Source organism: Eschscholzia californica, unplaced genomic scaffold (assembly GCF_041429995.1).
Source record: "Eschscholzia californica isolate CP2 unplaced genomic scaffold, dmEscCali1.0.p SCAF_7, whole genome shotgun sequence".
NCBI classification, from domain to species: domain Eukaryota; kingdom Viridiplantae; phylum Streptophyta; class Magnoliopsida; order Ranunculales; family Papaveraceae; genus Eschscholzia; species Eschscholzia californica.
This window is the reverse complement of record NW_028238494.1, coordinates 537,970-562,120: the sequence shown is the minus strand read 5'-3', so window position 1 is coordinate 562,120 and position 24,151 is coordinate 537,970. Positions and strand designations below refer to the sequence as shown.

The 24,151-nt window shown below is 41.6% G+C and overlaps 1 protein-coding gene and 1 pseudogene across 2 annotated transcripts in view; one reads left to right on the top strand and one right to left on the bottom strand.

Annotated features, from left to right (window-relative positions):
* Nucleotides 1-1,583: 1,583 nt before the first annotated feature.
* On the top strand, nucleotides 1,584-4,672 carry LOC147530393 (uncharacterized). The gene is made up of 3 exons (XM_086651378.1): nucleotides 1,584-2,155; nucleotides 2,513-2,632; nucleotides 3,128-4,672. Exons 1-3 carry the CDS (start codon nucleotides 1,769-1,771, stop codon nucleotides 4,517-4,519), a joined length of 1,899 nt encoding a protein of 632 aa, XP_086507504.1. The 5' UTR covers nucleotides 1,584-1,768; the 3' UTR covers nucleotides 4,520-4,672.
* A 314-nt stretch (nucleotides 4,673-4,986) lies between these two features.
* Nucleotides 4,987-24,151, bottom strand: part of LOC147530391 (aconitate hydratase, cytoplasmic-like) — a 53,151-nt pseudogene continuing 33,986 nt past the window's right edge. Inside the window, exons 8-11 of the transcript XR_015229236.1 lie at nucleotides 23,640-24,127; nucleotides 23,424-23,522; nucleotides 23,074-23,316; nucleotides 4,987-5,314 (exon numbers count right to left, since the gene is read on the bottom strand). The product of XR_015229236.1 is annotated as an aconitate hydratase, cytoplasmic-like (transcript). The remainder of the gene's footprint in view (nucleotides 5,315-23,073; nucleotides 23,317-23,423; nucleotides 23,523-23,639; nucleotides 24,128-24,151) is intronic.

The following is a 24,151-nucleotide window of genomic DNA, read 5'->3' as shown; positions in this document are numbered from 1 at the left end:
GAGAAAAAGTGTAAGATTGTAATTCTTTTGAGAAAATAAAAGGGTTCCTTAAACCTTTGCTCTTACAATTCGATTTGCCTTTTTTGATTCTTTGCTTTTCCATTTGAATATTTTCGAATGGGGTAGTTTTGTACACAATTATACGTGTGTTTCGCACGTGTACAATTTTAACACCAAGCTGACAAGTGGCAAATTCTACTCATGGTGGTTAGACGCAATAAGGGTTATTTTCTAAATGGACCCCAACTTTGTGACCAGCTTCCTACCTAGCCCCCTACTTAGGCAAAAATTCCCATATGACCTCCTTTTTCTGTTATCTTTAACTTTCCGTTACTCTCACTCCTCCATCTCATTTCCTCTCTCTGCCAAGTCACCTAACACTCCACATCATCATCTTCTCCGGCATGGGTAGCCGGCCGGCCAAATTTATGCCCGGCGGCCTTCAAACTTAATTTTTTTTCTCTTCTTATTCCTCCCTCTCTCCTGTTTTCTCTCTCCTAATTTCTCTCTCTTCTTCTTCCTCTCTCTCTCTCTTTTCACTCTCTCACTTTCTCTCTCTTTCTAAAAAACAAAACTTTTTTTTATACTTCATCTCTCCTCTCTCTCTCTCTAAGGTCTGCCCGACCTCCGACGAAGGGAAACTCCCTTCGCCGGAGTTTAGAGAGAGAGGAGAGATGAAATCAAATTTTTTTTTTTAGAGAGAGAGGAAGAAGAGGAAAAGAGAGAGGAAGAAGAGGAAATTTGGCCGGCCGGCGATCCATGCGGGAGAAGATGATGATGTGGCGTGTTAGATGACTTGGCAGAGAGAGGAAATGAGATGGAGGAGTGAGAGTAACGGAAAGTTAAAGATAACGGAAAAAGGGGACCATATGAAAATATTTGCTAAAGTAGGGGGCTAGGCAGGAAGTTGGTCACAAAGTTGGGGGCCGTTTGAGAAACAACCCTAATAAGTTCTACCTATTAAGGATTGAGTATTTTCAAATGTTCAAATGCTATTTATACTTGGAGGTAAACTGAGAAAACCTTACAAATTTTTTGAACCCAAATTGCCAGAGCATAGCCAACATAAAGAAAGAGGGTTCTAACTTCTAAATATAGTTAGCTAACACATTCTTTTTTCAAATTAGTAAGAGTAGGATTTTTAGTGCAGAGTCAACTAATAACTTCACCAATAAATAAAATTCTTCTAAACCCAATCATAGAGTATGATTTAGAATTCCTTTATTCAACTCATCTAAAATTCTAAAATTCTAAATCTGCTCCAAGTAAACTACATTTGTAATTTAGTCATTTTCTTTGTAAGTAGCATCTCTCTATCATCGGTGCACGATGGTTTAGACATCCAATGTGCATATCTCTCAGTATTGGCAGAGTCACATTATAAACATATGGTGGGTCTCAAATTTCAGTCATCTTACCATTTTTCTTTTTACATTCAACATTCAAATGCAAGTAAGATTTTTTTGAACTTGGGATCCGAGTATAGCCAAGTGGATGCACTTTTCACATTCACATTCAACATACAATGATGAGAGATAATCGTACTGACCGTATATAACATTATAAAAAAAAAAAAAAAAAAAAGAGATAATCGTACTGACCGTATATAACATTGCCATATAAAATCTATACAATACCATATACCGTATTCCTCGGACAAAAACCCACAATCAACTTCTTCTTCTTCTTCTACTCTTTCTCTCTCTAGATTCTCTCATCTTCTCTCTCTCTAATTGATAATGGCATTGAAGAAATCTCGGCGTAAAAAATGAAGACATTAACTGAGTCACCAGAGAAAAACACACACTTTCTCTCTCTAAAAAACCCAACTTTTGTACACGATTCAGGTTCTGTAGAAAGAAGAAGAAGAAGTGACTTGAAGATTACTAGGAGGAAGTTTAGACATTTAGGGTTTCCTAGTAGTGGAATACGTTTTAAGAAGGATTTTAGTCTTGGCGGGAAAACAAGTGGACTTGCAACTCCATTATTGAAGTGGAAGTTTGATCCACAAGAAGATCATGATGATGATAAGACGGTTCAATTTGGTAAAGAAGCTAGGGTTTCGGCAAGGAAACTTGCTGCTAGACTTTGGAAGTTGCAGCAGTTAGGGATTACTGAAGATCGAAATTTGGAGCAGAAGAAGTTAGGGTTTGAGGTAATTTTCCTTTGTTCTGATTTTACTCAAAACCCATGATTTTTTTTGTTTGAAATTAGGGTTCTTGAAAGATGATGGAAATGGCAATGTTATTTTCTTTATTGTGTAGTAATTAGATTTCCTTGTATTATTTCAATTTGAAGTTTTTCAGATAAAATTACTTGTAATGATGTCATCTCCTTGTTTAACCTGCATTTTCTATCCTGTGAGATTTTGGAGGTTTAGATACCACCTTTAAGTTTGCCCTAATATTTTCGGCGATAGCGATGAGCCATTGACAAGTACATTACTTATAAGTTCAGAACAACCCGTTACCCGTGATCAAGTATCTCATATTTAATAAGTACTATGTTGCAGGCTGATGTCGGCACACCATTTTTCTCTCATTGTAGGAGCGTAGAAGGTTGTTCTAACACGAAGAATTTGTTAGAAACTCACTTCCCGATATCTAATTCGAAGAATGGAAATTTGTGTAAGGTTAGTACTTCTTAGTTCTTACCATGTGACATTCAATTCAAGTCATTAATGTTTCACCAATTCGAAGTGGGTATGAATTCATTCTTTTGATATTAGGTAAGAATGTAGTTGGAGACATATGCTATATAGTATGATTTATAATTGCTTTCGCCGTGACACTTTTAATCTTTAAAAAATAGTATTTCACGAGGAGTTGTGGCCGAGTTTTCACTCTGAAAACTAGACAGAAGTCTTCTTGCTTGTAAACAATATATGTTTTCTTAGAGAGATAAAGGAGATTTTTCTGGTTCGACCCAAAAGTTTGATGCTACTTGTATAGAGTTTTGTCTCTCCTTACAACACTCTTCTATAGAGACCAAATAGAAAGGATATAAACCCTAGTCGACCTGTTCCTTGTCGTGATCGTGTCGGAAGACTTGGTTTTGTTTTTAAATGTTTGTAGTTAGTTCTGTTCTTATGTGAATTGTTCTTAAATACCCTTTTCATTGTGTTTAGGTTCAACCACCTTGTTCATTTTCCAACTCCGCTATGGAACGGGCAACAAAGTGGGATCCTGGATGCTCGAAAACCTCAGATGAGGTTTACAAGTTTTACGGCCAGGTTAAGCTTCTCGAAGATCAACAGACTGCTCATATTTCTGTTGTTTCTACTCTGCAAGAAGAACTTATACACGCTCAAACCCGTATTCATGAACTTGAGATTGAGCGAAATTCATCAAAGAAACAAGTTGAGCATTTCTTAAGAAACCTCAAGGAAGAGAAAACCACATGGCGGATCAGAGAGCACGAGAAGGTTCGAGCAATAATTGACGATATCAAGGATGACTTCAACACGGAAAAGAAAAATCGTCAACGGCTGGAGCTTGTTAACTTGAAACTAGTTGATGAACTCACCAAGACCAAGAAGTCTATGAAGCAGTTGATGCAAGATTATGAGAAAGAAAGAAAAAACAGAGAGCTTATGGAGGATGTCTGTGACGAACTTGCAAAGGAAATCGGAGAAGACAAAGCTGAAGTAGAAGTTCTGAAGAGAGATTCGATGAAGATGCGTGCAGAAGTTGAGGAGGAAAAGAAGATGTTACAAATGGATGAGGTTTGGCGTGAAGAAAGAGTTCAGATGAAACTTATCGATGCAAAATTAGTACTCGAAAAGAAATATTACCAGTTGAACAAGCTCATTACGGATTTGGATACATTTATAAGGTCAAGAACAGGAACCATGGATCCTGCAGAGACGAAAGAAGCTCGAATGCTTCGAGAGGCAGCTAACTCGGTGAATATTCAAGACATAAAACTCTCTTATGAGCCTCCAAATTCAGAAGATATCTTCTCAGTTCTAAAAGATCTTCGACCCAATGAACCTGACGAGAGAGAAACCGACTCGTGTCTAGATTTCGACCCTGATGCCAGTGGAGTTAAGAGAAACTCGACTGACAGATATTCAAATGGGTTTATCGATCATAACGGGGAGGTTGAAGATGACAGAAGTGGCTGGGAAAGCGTGAGTCACATTGAGGAGCAAAGATCGAGATATTCCGCCGAAGGAAGTGAGCTATCTATTAACATGAGTGAAGTTAGTAATGCAGGTAATGAGACACCAAATACCCATATCAGAAAGAAGAAAGGCTCATCGCTATCTAGACTTTGGAGATCGAAACCAAGTGCCATCGAAAAATTCAATATAGTTTCAGTTAAAGGGAGGAACGAAAGACTGTCAAATGGAAGAATGTTTAATGAAGGAGACATTTGTTCTCCAGATCGACGTTCTTATGATAGTTCTCAAAGTATAGTTAGCCAATCGAGCTTATCTAGGTTAGGAAATCGCCAGAGTAATGAAGGGAATAAAGGGTTCAAGGATCGGCGACAAGGTGCTCAAGAGAAGTTGTAGCTTTAAAGTTCAACTCTCTCTAGCCTGCTGGATCTTAAGTTTTTGTGCTTCTACAGTTACAGCTCCTTGTAAGCGGATACACTTATCTTGGAGAAGGCAGTCTCTTGTTGTAGTTTATGGTTTTCTGTCGCAAATAAAAATAATTTTTTTGTACCGGTAGCTTTGTGTTTTCTTTTTTTTTGTTGAAAGGATAGCTTTGTTTTTTCAGTCTATGCATATCAGGGGAAACACTCATATACCCTAAAAAGATAACATGACCATTCAAACTCAACCACAAAAAGAATTGAACATCTTAAATAGATAAGCAAGAAATCAAGATTGTTAGCTACCCCTCGATAAGAATCGATACTAGGGTTTCAGAGGTGAAGGCTACAAACGATCTCTAACATTCCAAAAATTCAGATTAACATTTTCGCAGAACTACAATAAACTGAGATTTTCAAACAACAAAAGAAAAATAATCAAGATTCACAGAAGCGTGATATATTTATACAAAAACTTGAAAGCTTATAAGTAACCTCTATGTTTAAATAGTCAATAGATGGGCTAAGCCCCAATTTTCATTTATTTGATGCCATCTTTCAGTCACCGAAGATGATTTAGAAAGGAAGGAAAGAAAGCTCAGAACTATTGTGAACGGATGATTATTGTCGACGTAGGTGGTTCTCGGGTTTTACACATTTCCGAAGGTAAAGCGTAGATCTGTACCGGATTAAACTCTTAAGAACTTTGTTTAATCAAATTGCGAATGACGTATGGGAGAATGCCTCCATGATCAAAGTATGCCAACTCCACCTGCAAAAAAACCCAAATTCCGGCATTAGTTTAATTTCAGATTTTGGGTTCTAAAGACAATCTTAATAGCGGACTAGCCGAGGGGATAACGGGAGTATATTGTAATAGTAGAAGTACTTCGAAGAAAAAAGAATTAGAACTTCTCTTCAAAATCAACCAACAAAATAGGGTAAAAAACCAAGAGTTGATTTGGGAACATTAGAAGAAAAGCGTTTGCTTTGGAGATGATGAATTTGGTATTATGAGTTGGTGATGGTGGTTTGTTGGGGTCCCTCCTTATAATTAAAGGACTCCTAGTTGGAATAGGATTTCCCTTATTCCTTGTTTGGGAAAAAATAGAAGTTTCTATTTTTTCAAGCCTAAAAAGGAATTCCTATTTCTTTTGGTAAACCTCCCTATTTATCATTATAAAAGGGAATGAAAGGGAAGAGATTATACACAACAACTTCCAGAACAAAGAGAAGTCAGAGAAAGAGAGATTTCTGAAGTGGTTCTTTCAAGAGAGATTGAAAGAGCAGAATATTGGTTTGAAGAAAAGAAGATTATTAATCTTGTGAAGCAATTTAGTTTGTGGTTATCTTCTTCAACCTTTAGTAATCTAGGATTTGTTCAAATCCTAAGGAGTAAGAGATTTAATTTCTTTGTTTCTTTGTTCAGTTTATCCACCATAGGTTTGGTGAAGAGTTGTCCAAGAGTGTTTCTACACATCTTGAAAAATTGTGTAACCCATTATTTAATTATAGTGAAAGATTTCTGGACTAGGTCCCGTGGTTTTTTACCTTCTAGCTTGGAGGGGTTTTTTGCCACGTTAAATAATCTTGGTTTCTCTACTTTTACTTTCGCATAGTTTATCTTCATATTCCTGAACAAGTTAATTAGGTTATTTTTCCTAACAAGTGGTACCAGAGCTAAGGTTGGATTTATTGTTCAGAAATATGGAAGTGAATACTAATCGAATGATTAGTTTAGATGGAGAAAACTACTTGATGTGGAAAGCAAAAATGGAAGATTTGTTATACTGCAAAGACCTAGCTGCACCCATTAAAAATCACGGTACAAAACCGATGAAGATAGATGAAGAACACTGGAAGGTATTAGATCGTAAAGTTGTTGGATTTATTCGACAATGGGTAGAACCCAGTGTTTTTCATCATGTATCGACGGAGACTTCCGCTTATAGTCTATGGAGGAAATTAGAAGAATTGTATGATCAGAAGACAGCTGCCAAAAAGGCTTACTTGATCAGAAAGCTAGGAAAATTACAATATAAAGAAGGAACCTCAATTGCTCAACACTTGAACGAGATGAAAAGTCTAGTAAACCAGCTTTCTGCAATGAAGTTAGTTTTGGATGATGAGTTGCAGGCCTTACTTCTTCTAAATTCTTTACCAGATAGTTGGGAGACATTGGTGGTGTCTCTTAGCAATTCTGCTCCTGATGGCATAATGCGTATGAATCACGTAACAGGTAGTTTGTTGAATGAAGAAACAAGAAGGAAATCATCGTCAGACGAGTCTCATTCAGAGGCACTTGTTACAGAAAGACGGGGGAGAGGTAAAAGTAGAAAACCTCATAACCGTGATAAGTCAAGGGGGAGATCAAAACCAAAGAAAGAAGTTAGATGTTTTGGTTGTGGAAAAATGGGTCATTACAAGAGTGATTGCAGGAAACCAAAGAAGGAAAATAAAAAGGATGATGAAAAACAAGATAATGTTGCGGCAGTTGCCTCAGGTGATGACATTATCTTACTCTCAGGTTGTGGAGACACTTGCTTAAGTATGACTGAGTCAGAACCAGAAACAACATAGTTGGTTGACTCAGGTGCTTCGTATCATGCTATTCCATGTAAGGATTTCTTTAGATCTTACAGAACTGGTGACCTTGGCAAAGTCAGGATGGAAAACTTAGGTTTCTCAAAAATCGTAGGAATAGGAGAAGTGAAAATTGAGACGAGCACAGGGAGTACATTGATTCTTAAGAATGTGAGGCATATACCAGATCTTCGATATAACCTAATCTCTACCGGAGTATTAGATGATGAAGAGTACCACAGTCACTTTGGTGATGGAAAGTGGAAGCTCACAAAAGGGTCAATGGTGATAGCAAGAGGGAAGAAGTTTTGTACTTTATACAGGACTCAAGTAAAACTGTGTAAAGGAGAATTGAATGCAGTTGAAAAAGATTCTTCCACTGATCTTTGGCATAGAAGACTCGGGCACATGAGCGAGAAAGGATTTCAAATCCTTGCTAAACGACAAGACTTACCGAACGTAAAAGGTATAAATTTAAACACTTGCTCTCATTGTTTAGTAGGAAAGCAACATAGAGTTTCTTTTCAAAGGAATGCATCTGAAAGAAAATCCAGTATTTTGGAGCTTGTTTATTCTGACGTTTGTGGACCTTTAAAGGTCAAAACACTTGGTGGTGCTTTGTATTTTGTTACTTTTATAGATGATGCTTCCAAGAAAGTTTGGGCATATGCCATAAAGACCAAAGATCAGGTACTTGCAGTTTTCAAGAATTTCCACAACATGGTAGAACGGGAGACAGGAAAATCATTGAAGTGCATTCGCACTGACAATGGAGGAGAATACATCGGGTCGTTTGAAGAGTATTGCAAAACCCATGGTATTCGACATGAACAGACAGTTCCCAAAACTCCACAACAAAATGGTGTAGCAGAACGCATGAACCGCACTATTGTGGAGAGGATCAGATGTATGCTCTCAAAAGCAAAGCTGCCTAAAAGCTTCTGGGGTGAAGCAATGCGTACTGCATGTTATCTGATTAATTTATCACCTTCAGCACCATTAGATGGAGATGTAGCTGAGAGAGTGTGGGCTGGGAAAGAAGTAAGTTATGAACACTTAAGGGTGTTTGGTTGCAGGGCTTTTGTGCATATACCTAAAGATCAAAGGGCAAAGCTTGATGATAAAGCCAAGCAATGCATCTTTTTAGGGTATGCAGATGAGAAATTCGGATACAGGTTATGGGATCCAGTGGATAAGAAGATTATTAGAAGTAGAGATGTGGTCTTTCTTGAAAACCAAACTATTGAGGACTTCGGGAAAGTTGAGAAGCATGAGAATCATAGTAATGATCTCATTGATCTAGATCCACATATCTCTTCTAAGGTTATCCATGATAATGCAGGTGAAGAACAAAATCATGAAGATGAAGCTCATGAAGATATTCCTATGGGTGATGATGTTGAGCAAGAAATGGAAGTTCAACATGAACCACTAGTTGAATTGAGAAGATCGATTAGAGAGAGAGCACCATCTACCAAGTATCCTCCACACGAGTATGTGATGGTTACAGACAGTGGAGAACCACAGTGTTATGAAGAAGCTATAGATGATGAACACAAGAAGGAGTGGTTGAAAGCTATGCAAGATGAGATTGAATCATTGCATAAGAACAACACTTTTAAGTTGGTTGAAAAACCTAAGAATAAGAAAATTCTTAAAAATAAGTGGGTTTTCAAAATCAAGACCGAAGAAAGAAATTCACAACCACGGTATAAGGCACGCCTAGTGGTGAAAGGATTTGGGCAGAAGAAGGGTAATGGTTTTGATGAGATTTTCTCTCCGGTGGTGAAGATGTCCTCTATACGGTTAGTATTGGGATTGGCTGCAAGTATGAACCTAGAAATTGAACAACTAGATGTCAAGACCGCTTTCCTTCATGGTGACTTGGAGGAAGATGTGTATATGGAACAACCAACAGGGTTTGAAGTTAAAGGTAAGGAACACTTGGTTTGTAAGTTAGAGAAGAGTTTATATGGGCTGAAACAAGCACCAAGACAGTGGTACAAAAAGTTTGAATCATTCATGAAGGATCAAGGGTATCACAGGACGACTTCAGATCATTGTGTTTTCGTTCATAAATATCCTGATGGAGATTTGATTACACTTCTACTTTATGTTGATGATATGTTGATTGTTGGTCAGGATGCTAATAAAATTAGCAGGTTAAAGAAGGAACTAAACAAGTATTTCGATATGAAAGACTTGGGTCCAGCAAAACAAATTCTTGGCATGCATATCTCTCGTGATAGGAAAGCTGGAAAACTTTGGCTATCACAAGAAAGATACATTGAGAAGGTTCTAGAAAGGTTCAATATGGACAAGACAAAACCAGTGAGTTGTCCATTAGCCAGTCACTTTAAGTTGACTCGTAATCAGTGTCCATCAACTAGAAGTGAGAAAGAAGAAATGGAGAAAATTCCTTATGCTTCAGCTGTAGGAAGCTTGATGTATGCAATGGTGTGTACAAGACCGGACATTGCATTTGCAGTTGGAGTAGTAAGCAGATTTCTTGCTAATCCAGGCAAAGAGCATTGGTTAGCAGTGAAGTGGATTCTGAAGTATCTTAGAGGTACGTCTAAAGCTCGTATATGTTTTGGTAATGATATGCCAGTATTAGTCGGTTACACAGATGCAGACATGGCAGGAGATGTAGACTCTAAAAGGTCCACATCAGGCTACTTATTTACATTTTTAGGGGGAGCAGTGTCTGTAGACGGTGAAAAGTCTACGGGTCGGAAGTCAGAAGGCCGGTAGCTGAAACGTCTTCTGGAATTCCAAACGTCGAGTTCTTGATTGATGGGCACCAGCAACGTGTGAAAGAAACCTGCAAAAGAAGATAAACAGACACAAACAAACCCGTGAAGGCTTGGGGGGACACCGGGATGGTGCCTGCCAAGGGCCCTCCGACGGTCAAGTCAGCAAAGTATTACAATGGATAATAAACGAAAAGCCGAGGGTATAACCGTTGATGTGCAATCGGAGAGTGGCTAGGCTCGTAGAATGACCGGAGTTCGAATCTACGGGAGTGAAATGATCAGAAGTATGAGAGTAGATGTTACCAGTAGCGTCGAGCAAGAAGAAGGTTGTGATCTCCTCGAAGACGTCTGGAAGCGTCGAGCAGGAAGCGTCGAGCAGGAAGCGTCGAGCCGGAAGCGTCGAGCAGGAAGCGTCGAGCAAAGATAAGCTTTAACACCTTTGAGGCGTCTAGTAGAGTCGAGGACCAGAACCAGGTGAACTTGTATGCAAACGTCTCAAGAATAATCGAAGAACAGAGGGCGAGTGGAGAAGAAGAAGTTGTATGAGTTGCTTTGCTCTGTATTCCATGTCCTAGAAATGAAAGTGCTCCTCTTTATATAGGCTTGAGGAGTGATCCGTTGGGAGGAATAAAAGCTGACCGTTACGGAGTAAATGCATGGTAAGATACCTGGGATATGGTGACGTGTACACTGGCTGTACATGCACAACGGTTGTGCATGTTCTCTGGCAACTGCTCTGATTGTGCATGTGCATGGTCTCACATTTATGTGAGACGTTACCATGTTATGCATGTCATTGATGGGGGATAATTGTCTCTGGAGTTACGTTGACCAAGTTTGAGATCTATGTCATTATGGGCATATGTGACATGTCGAGGATCTCATCGTCAAGTGATCTTTAACACGTGGTGCATGGAGATCTAGACGTGTCAAGCGCCAGGCGTGTGGAGACTCAGGCGTGTGGAGTTCTGAGCACGTGGAGACTCTTTGCACGTGGTTGGGCTCGACACGAGTTTTAGGGTCTAGGCGACGATGGCCCATTAAGAGACTTCTGGGATGGGCCCGAGAGTGTTGCGCTGGGCTTGACGTCTTAATGGGCGCTTTTAGTGCCGAGGGCCCTGGTGTGGATTTTGTTCAACACAGTTTGTCCCCCACTCTCTAAGTAAATATTTTATTTTCTTAGAGAGTAGATGCGTATCCGAAGAGGTGGCCTCGTAAGTCGGATAGATCCCGTGTTAGTCGCATGGGCTCAGATAACAATATGGAACTGCTTTGTGCGGGTCAGTCAGGAACTTTGCCCGGAGTTAGCGAACACGGTGTGGGTCCTCTGTGCGACGAACTGGGATTGAAGACTTCTCCATACTGTTGGGTAGTGTGGAGGGTATTTTTGCGCTGCCGGACAGCGTGGGGAACGTCTCCATGCTGCCGGACAGCGTGGGGGGATGTCTCCACGCTGCATGGCCGCGTGGAGGATACGCCCACGCTTTCTGGCAGCGTGGAGGACTTTTCGTCGGTGGCACGGGGCCGAACCTCGTTGTCTCATGGCGCGGCGTCGTCCGCGCCGAGTGGCATCGTCCGCGCCGAGTGGCATCTGAGCCGATCGCGTCCGGATGCATGGGAGATTGTTTTCTGCTATGGCGTAGAAATTGTAATTGTTATAGCACGCAGGGTGTCTTCTCTGTTATTCCTTGGCGCAGAAAGTTCTTTGAATTTGGCGAATTGTAAAGTTGCGACATGTGGATGCCCATGAACCTGTTATTCCGTGTTTGTCTTTCCGCTTAATATGTTTGTTGATACTAAGACTTGTAGATCTTGACATGTATACTACTTTTCTTATGCATGTGAACATGTAAACTTGTAGTACACGTAGGTGCACACGTGAACTTGGAGTACATGTAGGTGTACAAGTAGACTGGTAATGCGCGTAAATGTACACGTAGACTTGGAGTACACGTAGGTGTACGCGTAAACTTGGAGTACACGTAAGTGTACGCATATACTTGTAATGCGCGTAGATGTACACGTAGACTTGAAGTACACGTAAGTGTATGTGTAGACTTTGTAATGCGCATAGAGGTGTACACGTACTCGTAAGGAGGGTGCGTGTATGATGCCTGGCGTATATCTGTTCATAAATGAGAAAAAATTATTCAACCTTTAAGTAGTATAGAAAATACCTCAAGTTAATGTGGTTCGTCTGTACGTGCTCTTGTTTTGTAAAGAGGGATGGTGTGTTTACTCCACGCGAGTACGGAAATGTTCCGTTCAAATGGCGGGATGCTAGTGAGTGTTGTTTGTATGATCAGTTCGTCTTCACATGTTTCACATGTTTGACTTCACATGTTTCACATGTTCGTCTCCACATGTTTCACATGTTCGTCTCCACATGTTTCACATGTTCGTCTCCACATGTTTCACATGTTCGTCTCCACATGTTTCACATGTTCGTCTCCACATGTTTCACATGTTTTGTTCCACATGTTTTGTTTTCACACGTTTTGTTTCGCATGTGTTTCGCATGTTTTGTTTCACATGTTTTGTTCCACATGTTTTGTTCCACATGTTTTGTTCCACGTGTTTTGTTCCATATATTTTGTTGCACATGTTTTGTTCCACGTGTTTTGTTTCACGTGTTTTGCTCCACGTGTTTTGTTCCACGTGTTTTGTTCCACGTGTTTTGCTCCACATGTTTTGTTCCACGTGTTTTGTTCCACATGTTTTGTTCCACATGTTTTGTTCCACGTGTTTTGTTCCACATGTTTTGTTCCACGTGTTTTGTTCCACATGTTTTGTTCCACGTGTTTTGTTTCACATGTTTTGTTCCACGTGTTTTGTTTCACATGTTTTGCTCCACACGTGTTTTGTTTCACGTGTTTTGTTCCACATATTTTGTTTCACATGTTTTGTTCCACGTGTTTTGTTCCACGTGTTTTGTTCCACGTGTTTTGTTTCACATGTTTTGCTCCACGTGTTTTGTTTCACATGTTTTTCACATGTTTTGCTCCACGTGTTTTGTTTCACAAGTTTTGCTCCACGTGTTTTGTTTCACATGTTTTGCTCCAAGTGTTTTGCTCCACATGTTTTGTTTCACATGTTTTGCTCCACGTGTTTTGTTTCACGTGTTTTGCTCCACATGTTTTGTTTCACATGTTTTGTTTCACGTGTTTTGCTCCACATGTTTTGTTTCACATGTTTTGTTTCACATGTTTTGTTTCACATGTTTTGTTTCACATGTTTTGCTCCATGCGTTTGACTTTTACCTGTTTCCTCCGTGTGCGTAGATGTTTTCTTCAGCTATTTCCTTTGTTTCTTACAGGTGGAAACATGGCTCCAAGATAGAGTTTGAAGGTACCATCAGCTAAGGAGGTGGCCTCCAAGAAGAAAATTCCAACGAAGAAGCCGAGGGTCGAAACGTCTCCCGAGCGTGTGCTCGTTCATCCCCCTACTTCTGGTATTGGGCCCTCTTCCTCGAGAGTTAATACGCATGAGGCAGATTCTGGAGCGATGCACGTGGATTTTTCCTCCTCGATGTCGGTGTTCGAAGATCCATCTTCCCTTCGACGTGTTTCTAGCTCCTTAACTTCTAAGAGTGATAAGGCCTATCTTAGGAAGATAGGTGTTCAGAAGGCGTCGGAGCAGACGGCGCTCATCGGCTTCCCGAATTGCATGTGTTAATATCCATATTATTTGTTGTAGGCGATGATGAGTGCGAACTACGCCTAGGAGCATATTAGTTCTTTGAACGCGCAGATCGAAGCGGAGAGTAGTCGCCACGCAGAGTCGGAGAGATCCATGCAAGGGCGCTATGAGGAGTTAGAGGCCAAGTACTCCAAGCTGAAGATCTCGCATAAGAAGTGTGCGGGAGTGCTTAAAGAGATGACTTACAATACTGTGGCAGTAGCTCGAGGCGAGATGATGAAGCAGTACGTTGCAAACGAGCATATAGGATGGGACCTCGAAGGAGAGATTGAGCGTTATGAGGCCTTGAAGGATGTTGATTACAGCTTGGATTCTTGCTCTGACTAGAGATGTCTTTTGAGTCGTGGACTCTATTTCCTTCTTTACTTGTCTGTTTTTGTTTCAGTACTAGTTTGATAGACTTCGTGAATGGGTGTGTTTTTGCCCCATTCTTTTTAAGTATTTCAACTCGAACTTGGTGAGACGTTGATTCTCACTTGTTATATTCTGAATGAAGTATTTTGTTTACGCTTATACTGTGCACACAAGGTGTGAACGTTCATACATATGAGCAAGCGGGTTACCTTTTATAAGTCGTGTTGACTTATGTTTTATAGATGTGGAGCATGCCGAATCTGTGCAAGTATTTTGTGCATGTAAAAAGACAAGTAGAAGTAAGAGACTTAGATTTTAAGTGAATTAATACCTCAGGAAATTCTTTATTGATACGTGTGAAGATTTCGTACACTAGTACGAGTACAAGACAATCGGGTTGTCGTATGTAACCCTTTTATAGGAAGGGTAGCAATCGGGTTGCCGAGTACATGTAAAACAGATGAGCAATCGGGTTGCTAAGTACATGTAAAGAAAATGAGCAATCGGGTTGCCACTTTGTTGATGCTTGCGAATGTAGACAGACAAACGGATTGTCTTGTAGTTGAGTTTGTTGTACATTCACACTTGGTTTGTGTTGTCTTTTCATGCGTTTTTATTGGTTCTTCATCTGTTGCTTCTTCATATGTCTTTACGTGCAATGTTGCTACTTCACATGTCTGTATGTGCATTTTATTTCTTCTTCAACTGTTGCTTCTTCATACGTCTTTACGTGCATTTTATTTCTTCTTCAACTGTTGCTTCTTCATACGTCTTTACGTGCATTTTATTGCTTCTTCGTTCATGCTTGTTCTTTCCCACATCTCTTTGTCCTGTGAAAATACATCATGAGTGTGCTCCCCCCAGCCTAAGTGTAGTACTGGACTTTGTGCTGGACTTAGGCTGTGTTAACCTTCGGCAAGAGGTGTCTTCGATTTCCTGTGGGGGAAGAAACAAGTGGTCAATGGCATAGCCATTGACCCTCCGACGCTCAAGTTAGTCAAGTACTAAAAGAGAAGCGAAAGATGGAATATTTGAGTTTAGAGTGCGAAAACTACTTCCCATTTCCTCTCGACATGTTCTTGTGAGCGTGAAACGTGTACTGGTGTGAAGATGTTTTTACCTGCACAATTTCCGTTGAGGGGCTATAGTCGGTGGAAATCCCACCGACTCTCCGATGCCTAAGTCAGTACATGTACAAGTAGGAGAGAAAACAAAGAAGTAACAATAGAGTTTAGAAATGATACAGTTTGAGATGCACGACATTCCAACTGTTGTTTATGTCGCGTCCATCTTGTGCTTGAATTTTATACGCGCCTTGTCCTACCACTTTAGTGATCTGATACGGGCCTTCCCAAGTGGGTGCAAGTTTTCCAGCGCCGCTTTCTTTGGTGTTCTGGAACACCTTTCGAAGTACCCAATCTCCTACCTTAAACGTTCGAGCTCGTATGTTTCTGTTGTAATGACGTGATACTTTCTGTTGGTAAGCTGCATTTCTAATGGCTGCCATATCACGAATTTCATCGAGCGTGTCGAGATTGTGATTGAGTTGTTGCCAGTTACTTTCTTCTTCTGTCCATTGGTAACGGGAAGAAGGAAGTCCTGCTTCTGCTGGTATGACGGCTTCTGAGCCATAAGCGAGTGAGAAAGGAGTTTCTCCTGTTGGGGTTCGAACAGTGGTTCTGTACGCCCATAAGACTCCTGGTAGTTCATCTGCCCAGGCGCCTTTGGCTTTCTTCAATCGTTTCTTTATTGTGTTTATGATCGTTTTGTTGGAAGATTCAGCTTGTCCATTTGCTTGGGGGTATCTCGGAGTTGAGAAGTTTAGTTTGATCCCCCATTCTTTGCAAAAATCTTGAAAGTCGAAACTAATGAATTGCGAACCGTTGTCGGTCACAATTTCTTTTGGAACGCCAAACCTGCAAATGACATTCTTCCAAATAAAACTTTTTACCTCTCTATCTCGAACTTGGTGGAATGCTTCTGCTTCAATCCATTTGGTAAAGTAGTCCGTCACAGCTAACATGTACACCCGTTGTCCAGGTGCTGTAGGAAGTTTTCCTACTATGTCCATCCCCCATTTCATGAATGGCCAAGGAGATAGTATTGAGTTGAGACGTTCTGGGGGGAGATGAGATGTGGGTGCGAAGCGCTGACAACTATCACACTTTTTTACGAAGTCAATGCAATCTGACCTCATAGTTGGCCAATAGTACCCGGCAGTGAGTACTCTAGCTGTTAGACTGCGTCCTCCGGAATGATTCCCACATTCTCCTGCATGTAATTCAGTGAGGACGTACCTGGCTTCTTGTGGGGTGATACACTTGAGATAAGGTCCTGAGTATGACCTCTTGAGTAGTTGTCCATCTAGGATGGTGTATCGGGCAGCTTTAGCACGAATCTTTCTCGCTTCTCCTTTGTCTTCTGGTAACTCGTCATTCTCCAAGTATCGAATCAAGGGATTCATCCAGCTATCGGTTTGATCCGTAGCGGCTACCTCTGAAGTAGGATTTTTCCATACTGCTGGCCACTCGAGCAAAACTAGAGGAATATTTTGAGTTACCTTTGTTTGAATTGAAGAACCGAGGTTAGCGAGCGCATCAGCGTGTCCATTCTCTAGACGAGGTATCTGTGTTATGTTCATTTCTTTGAAGGAAGTTTGTAACTCTTTTACATGAGCAAGGTATGCAGTCATTTTGGCGTCACGTGCTTGATATGTTCCCTGTAATTGGTTGACAATGAGTTGGGAGTCTGACTTAACGTCTACTCTCTTGACTCCCATTTCTTTTGCAAGTGTAAGTCCAGCTATAAGTGCTTCGTACTCAGCTTCATTGTTTGTTGCTTTGAACGCACAACGGATAGCCCGTTGTATTAGATCTCCTTCGGGAGAAGTCAGAGCTATCCCCAACCCTACACCATTCATGTTGCTTGAACCATCTACTGATAGGTTCCACTTCTGTTCGCTTTTGTCGGTTAAACACAACAACTCTTTCTCTGCCTGCATTAGTATGTTAGGTGAAAAATCAACAAGGAAATCCGCTAATACCTGTGATTTGATGGCGGTCCTTGGTTGGTATGAAATGTCATACTCACTCAGCTCCACTGCCCATTTGGTAAGGCGTCCAGAGAGTTCTGGTTTATGGAGAATGTTCTTCAGCGGGAATTCTGTAACCACTACCATCGAGTGACATTGGAAGTAAGGTCTGAGTTTACGAGCAGCGTGGACCAGTGCAAGTGCAAGCTTCTCCAACTGGCTATAACGCGTCTCTGCGTCTAGAAGTGACTTGCTCACATAGTAAACTGGAAGTTGTTTTTTATCTTCTTCTCGTACTAGCACGGCGCTTACTGCCGTTTCTGCAACAGCCAAGTAAACATAAAGTTTCTCACCTTCTTTGGGTTTTGAGAGTAGAGGTGGAGAGGTCAGGTACGCTTTGAGTTGTTGAAGTGCATCTTCGCATGCTGGCGTCCACTCAAAGTTTTTTGACTTGCGTAGGGTGGCGAAGAAAAGGTAGCACTTTTCAGAAGATTTTGATATGAAGCGACTAAGTGCGGCGACTCTCCCTGCTAACTTCTGTACGTCCTTTGTGCAAGTGGGAGATGTAATGTTCATGACTGCTTGTATCTGTTCTGGATTGACTTCGATTCCTCTTTGTGTCACCATGTAACCTAAGAATTTTCCAGAGGAAACACCAAATGAACATTTAGCAGGGTTTAGTTTCATGTTATACCTTTTAAGGACGTCGAAGGCCTGGCGGAGATGATCCAAATGTTGTTCAGCCTCCAAAGACTTGACTAACATGTCGTCAATATATACTTCCATGGTATCACCTAGCATTTCGGCAAACATTCTGTTGACGAGTCTTTGATAAGTGGCTCCTGCATTCTTTAACCCAAAGGGCATCATCACCTTATAACAGAAGATACCTCGTTCCGTCACAAAAGCCGTCTTCTCTTGATCTTCAGGATGCATCAAGATTTGGTTGTATCCGGAGAAGGCGTCCATAAAACTCAAAAGTTCATGGCCAGAGGTAGCGTCGACCAGCATGTCAATATGTGGCAATGGAAAAGAATCTTTCGGACATGCTTTGTTGAGGTCGGTGAAATCGATGCAGACTCTCCACTTACCATTCTTCTTTCTTACCACTACTACATTAGCGAGCCAGTCAGGATAGTTGACTTCGCGTACTGATCCGATATCGATCAATTTCTGAACTTCTTCATTGATAACTCTATTTCTCTCTGGAGCAAACTTCCTCCTTTTTTGCCTGACAGGAGAAAAACTTGGGTCGACCTGCAATTTGTGAACTATGATTTGAGGATCAATACCTGTCATGTCAGCGTGTGACCATGCGAAGCAGTCATGGTGAAACGTGAGGAATTTTACTAGCTTTTCTCTGAGCGTAGGATTTAGTCTTGAACCGATCTGTATTTTATGATCCGGTAGCTCTGGGTGAATCTGTACTTCATCCAACTCCTCCATAGTTGGCTTGTCTGGGTCACTATGGAGTAGTTGTTCTGTCTGTAATTGCTATAAAGGAGCTTTGGGCGTCTTCAAGGTGTTTTTGTAGCAGTTTCGAGACGTGCTCTGTTCGCCTTTGACTTCACGTACCCCCCACGGAGTAAGGAACCTTATAACTTGGTGGAAGGTTGATGGAACCGCCCTCATGTTGTGGATCCAAGGACGTCCAAGTATGATGTTGTAGGCAGAGGGACTGTCGAGTACTACGAAGGTTGTACTCATGTTGATTCCACCTGCAAAAACAGGTAAAGAGATTTCGCCGAGCGTGTACTTTTGCTCGCCGCTGAAACCGATGAGAATGGTGGGTCGGCGACATATACTCGTTTCTTCCAGTCCCATTCCTCGCAATGCATGTAAAAACAACACGTTAGTAGACGAACCATTATCGACAAGTATTCTTTTAACAAGAACATTAGAAATAGTAAGTGAGATAACGAGAGCGTCATGATGAGGGTTGACGAGCCCTGATGCTTCATTGTCTGGGAAGCTGAGAACTTGGTCTGTGAAGACAGGTGAAGATGTTTTAGATGAGTGAGCGTCTGGGTTGGCTGCTACACGTGCACTTCTTTTGGCGGCTGAATGACTGACTCCGCTTACTTCTGATCCTCCTGTGATAACCAAACATGTTTTTGTTGGAGTTGGTTCCTCTGGTTCCTTAGGATGACCATCTCTTTGGGCTATAGTATTTTTCCCTTTATCTGTCAATAGGTCAGTGAGGTGACCTCTCTTCAAGAGTTCAGCTACTTCTAGTCGAAGGGCTATGCAATCAGCGGTCACGGGCCCGTGGTCAGCGTGGAACTCACACCACTTGGTATTGTCTCTCTTATCACTAGGAGTTTTTGTCTTGGCTGGCCATCTTACTACATTGCCCATTCCTTTCATTACAGCGACTACTTCGACAGGTTCAATGTTGAGATTGTATTCTGGAATTTTGGAGCGAACAGGCACTTGATTCTTATCATTTGGACGTCTAGAGGGGGTGTTGAATGGTTTCCTGTTCTCTCGGGACAAGGGTCCTCTGGATGTTGGATATGGTTCTGCATGTCGACGATTGGTCCTTCTGTCGGACTGTCTAGAGCGTCGATCACTGCTTCTTCCTTCATACGAGTATGACCTGTTTCGGTGAGCTTCGTCTTCTTCCCAACGAATTTCTACCCACGCCCTTGCTAACACGTCTTCCATTGTAGTGCAGTTGAATTTTGTGAGTTCTTTGTAAAGCTCTCCATCTGGTAAAAGACCTTTTCTGAAGGCGTCTACAGCAGTTTCCTGGTTACAATAAGGGATAGATACTTTCTCCCTGTTAAATCTTCCCACGTAGTCACGTAGTGGTTCTCCTCTTCTTTGGTGGACTCGGTACAAGTCACCAGAAAGTTTTTCCAACTTTTTGCTGCTGGCGAATTGTTCGACAAAGGTGTCCGTCAACTGGGCAAATGATGCAATCGAGTTATTTGGGAGGTTTGTGTACCACTGTAATGCTGGTCCGATGAGACTAGACCCAAAACTTTTGCACATGCATGCCTCACGCAGGTCTCTTGGAATAGCTGCTGTAAACATCCTCTGCTTGTAAGAGGCAATGTGGTCATCTGGGTCAGACGTACCATCATACATCTTCATGTTTGGGAAAGAAAACTTCTTTGGCATCTCCACCAACGCGATAGCATCGACAAAGGGCGAGTCAGCGTAACTGTGAGGAAGACTCTTTTTGAAAGGAGTGGGCATTCCTGGAATACGTGTAATCAATGCTTCCATCTCTGCCAATTTCTTTGTCATTGCCTGTTCTAGAGGAGTACCTGTAAACGCAAACGGAAGCGAATCAGAAGATACATTAGCTTGAGTTGATCCGTTTGTCATAGGATACATAGTAGGTAAAGTATATGGGAGAGAAGAGTAAAAGGGTGTAGTAGTTGGAAGAGTTTGATGCGTGTGCTGGGTGACACGTAATGGTGTGACAGGAGTAGCGGTAGGGACTGGAGTCGATCCTCCAGCTGTTACAGGAACTTCTTGACTCGAGGGGCCTGCTCTTTCTGTACTTGTAGGAACTGGTCTGGCATTTCTCGAGGTATGAATTCTGGAACCTCCTGGAGTCATCATAGAAAGTTCTGTAATCTTTTCCTGGAGTAATTGGTTTTCTGCTCTAACCAACAGGTTCTTTTCTTCCAACGCTTTGAAGCGTTCAGAGTTCTCTCGTACTTGAGCGGTAAGTGCAGCAAGTTGAGCAGAAACGTCAAGAGGAGTAGATGTCATGTTCTCTTCCATCTGGCTGATTGTCTTCGTTGTTAGTTGCTGAGGCCCCACGGTGGGCGCCAAACTGTAGACGGTGAAAAGTCTACGGGTCGGAAGTCAGAAGGCCGGTAGCTGAAACGTCTTCTGGAATTCCAAACGTCGAGTTCTTGATTGATGGGCACCAGCAACGTGTGAAAGAAACCTGCAAAAGAAGATAAACAGACACAAACAAACCCGTGAAGGCTTGGGGGGACACCGGGATGGTGCCTGCCAAGGGCCCTCCGACGGTCAAGTCAGCAAAGTATTACAATGGATAATAAACGAAAAGCCGAGGGTATCACCGTTGATGTGCAATCGGAGAGTGGCTAGGCTCGTAGAATGACCGGAGTTCGAATCTACGGGAGTGAAATGATCAGAAGTATGAGAGTAGATGTTACCAGTAGCGTCGAGCAAGAAGAAGGTTGTGATCTCCTCGAAGACGTCTGGAAGCGTCGAGCAGGAAGCGTCGAGCCGGAAGCGTCGAGCGGGAAGCGTCGAGCAGGAAGCGTCGAGCCGGAAGCGTCGAGCAGGAAGCGTCGAGCAAAGATAAGCTTTAACACCTTTGAGGCGTCTAGTAGAGTCGAGGACCAGAACCAGGTGAACTTGTATGCAAACGTCTCAAGAATAATCGAAGAACAGAGGGCGAGTGGAGAAGAAGAAGTTGTATGAGTTGCTTTGCTCTGTATTCCATGTCCTAGAAATGAAAGTGCTCCTCTTTATATAGGCTTGAGGAGTGATCCGTTGGGAGGAATAAAGGCTGACCGTTACGGAGTAAATGCATGGTAAGATACCTGGGATATGGTGATGTGTACACTGGCTGTACATGCACAACGGTTGTGCATGTTCTCTGGCAACTGCTCTGATTGTGCATGTGCATGGTCTCACATTTATGTGAGACGTTACCATGTTATGCATGTCATTGATGGGGGATAATTGTCTCTGGAGTTACGTTGACCAAGTTTGAGATCTATGTCATTATGGGCATATGTGACATGTCGAGGATCTCATCGTCAAGTGATCTTTAACACGTGGTGCATGGAGATCTAGACGTGTCAAGCGCCAGGCGTGTGGAGACTCAGGCGTGTGGATTTCTGAGCACGTGGAGACTCTTTGCACGTGGTTGGGCTCGACACGAGTTTTAGGGTCTAGGCGACGATGGCCCATTAAGAGACTTCTAGGATGGGCCCGAGAGTGTTGCGCTGGGCTTGACGTCTTAATGGGCGCTTTTAGTGCCGAGGGCCCTAGTGTGGATTTTGGTCAACACAGTGTCATGGCAATCTAAATTACAAAAGTGTGTAGCTTTATCTTACTACAGAGGCAGAATATATTGCCATTACAGAATGTTGCAAGGAGATGTTATGGATGAAGAGGCTGTTAGAAGAACTTGGTATGAAACAAGATAATTATGTTATTTATTGCGACAGTCAAAGTGCCATCCACCTCAGTAAGAATTCTAGTTTCCATTCAAAGTCCAAGCATATAAAAGTGAGATACCAATGGATCCAAGATGTTCTTGAAGACAAGGTGTTGAAGATCGAGAAAATCCATACTGACGACAATGGTTCAGATATGATGACAAAACCATTACCCAAAGGCAAACATGAGCTATGTAGCAGTGTTGCAGGTTTGGGGATGGTAGGTCCCTCTTCATAAGTCGGGAGGGGGAGTTTGTTGGGGTCCCTCCTTATAATTAAAGGACTCCTAGTTGGAATAGGATTTCCCTTATTCCTTCTTTGGGGAAAAAAAATAGAAGTTTCTATTTTTTCAAGCCTAAAAAGGAATTCCTATTTCTTTTGGTAAACCTCCCTATTTATCATTATAAAAGGGAATGAAAGGGAAGAGATTATACACAACAACTTCCAGAACAAAGAGAAGTCAGAGAAAGAGAGATTTCTGAAGTGGTTCTTTCAAGAGAGATTGAAAGAGCAGAATATTGGTTTGAAGAAAAGAAGATTATTAATCTTGTGAAGCAATTTAGTTTGTGGTTATCTTCTTCAACCTTTAGTAATCTAGGATTTGTTCAAATCCTAAGGAGTAAGATATTTTATTTCTTTGTTTCTTTGTTCAGTTTATCCACCATAGGTTTGGTGAAGAGTTGTCCAAGAGTGTTTCTACACATCTTGAAAAATTGTGTAACCCATTATTTAATTATAGTGGAAGATTTCTGGACTAGGTCCCGTGGTTTTTTACCTTCTAGCTTGGAGGGGTTTTTTGCCACGTTAAATAATCTTGGTTTCTCTACTTTTACTTTCGCATCGTTTATCTTCATATTCCTGAACAAGTTAATTACGTTGTTTTTCCTAACAGTGATATCAAGCATTAATGAAGTGATTGTGTTACTCAAAATAAAATTAGAAGTACCTCTGTGTCGAAGCGGGCTGTGCAGGTGAAAGATTTGCCTGTATCAGTTTTGACGGTAACATCTTGACCAGGTCTGATCTCGCTTACTTTGTTTGGAAGATCAATGGTGTAACGCTCGTGACCGGTGAGACCCAAAGTCTCTGCATCCTCACCAGCTTTAAAGTAGAGGGGGATGATACCCATTCCAACTAAATTGCTTCGATGGATTCTCTCGAAACTCTTAGCGATCACCGCTTTAACTCCCTGGTATACCAATCAATGATCAGAAACAGAAATAAGCGGACAAGAAAAGATTTGAGCTCTAGATTAGTAATCAAGCAACGGAAAACTTGCGATATGAAATAACTAACCAGCAACATTGGACCCTTGGCGGCCCAGTCTCTGGAGCTTCCACTACCATATTCTGCTCCAGCGATGACAATCGTGTCGTGACCAGCTTCCTTGTATCTCTGGAAGCAAAAATGGAACTCAAATTTGTGAAACTGATATGCAAATTGAACTAAAGTAGTAAATTATGAAGATCTGCAACTGGGAAAAAATAAAAAAGTTGAGCCGAAAAAACTCACGGAAGCAGCATCAAACACGTACAGTTTCTCCCCTGTTGGAATATGAATTGTTTTAGGGCCAACTTCTCCACTCAATAGCTTATTGACAATACGGATATTTGCGAAGGTACCCCTTGCCATAATTTCATCATTTCCACGGCGACTACCATAAGAATTGAAATCTTTTCGATCTACTCCACACTCAACGAGGTATTTTGCAGCAGGGCTATCCTTTTGAATACTTCCAGCTGGAGAAATGTGATCAGTTGTAATACTGTCACCGAAGTTGAGTAAGCAGTAAGCATCTTTCACTCCATGGGGACCTGGTGGATCCATGGTCATTTACTCATGTCTTTGAAATATGGTGGTTCATGAATGTAGGTCGACTTGGGATCCCATGAGTAGATAGAAGCTTCTGGGACTGGTAGCTGGTTCCACATAGGGTTTCCCTTTGTGATAGCCTGATAAGTGCTCTTGAACATATCGGGCAACACACAGGATTGAACTACCTATACAATGAAACAACATGTTAA

Excerpts from the sequence above, each read along its gene's own strand:
- LOC147530393 (XM_086651378.1), top strand. The coding sequence starts at position 1,769 with ATGAAGACATTAACTGAGTCACCAGAGAAAAACACACACTTTCTCTCT. Across the intron at positions 2,156-2,512 it reads AGAAGAAGTTAGGGTTTGAG|GCTGATGTCGGCACACCATT; the intron begins GTAATTTTCCTT and ends ACTATGTTGCAG. Across the intron at positions 2,633-3,127 it reads AGAATGGAAATTTGTGTAAG|GTTCAACCACCTTGTTCATT; the intron begins GTTAGTACTTCT and ends CATTGTGTTTAG.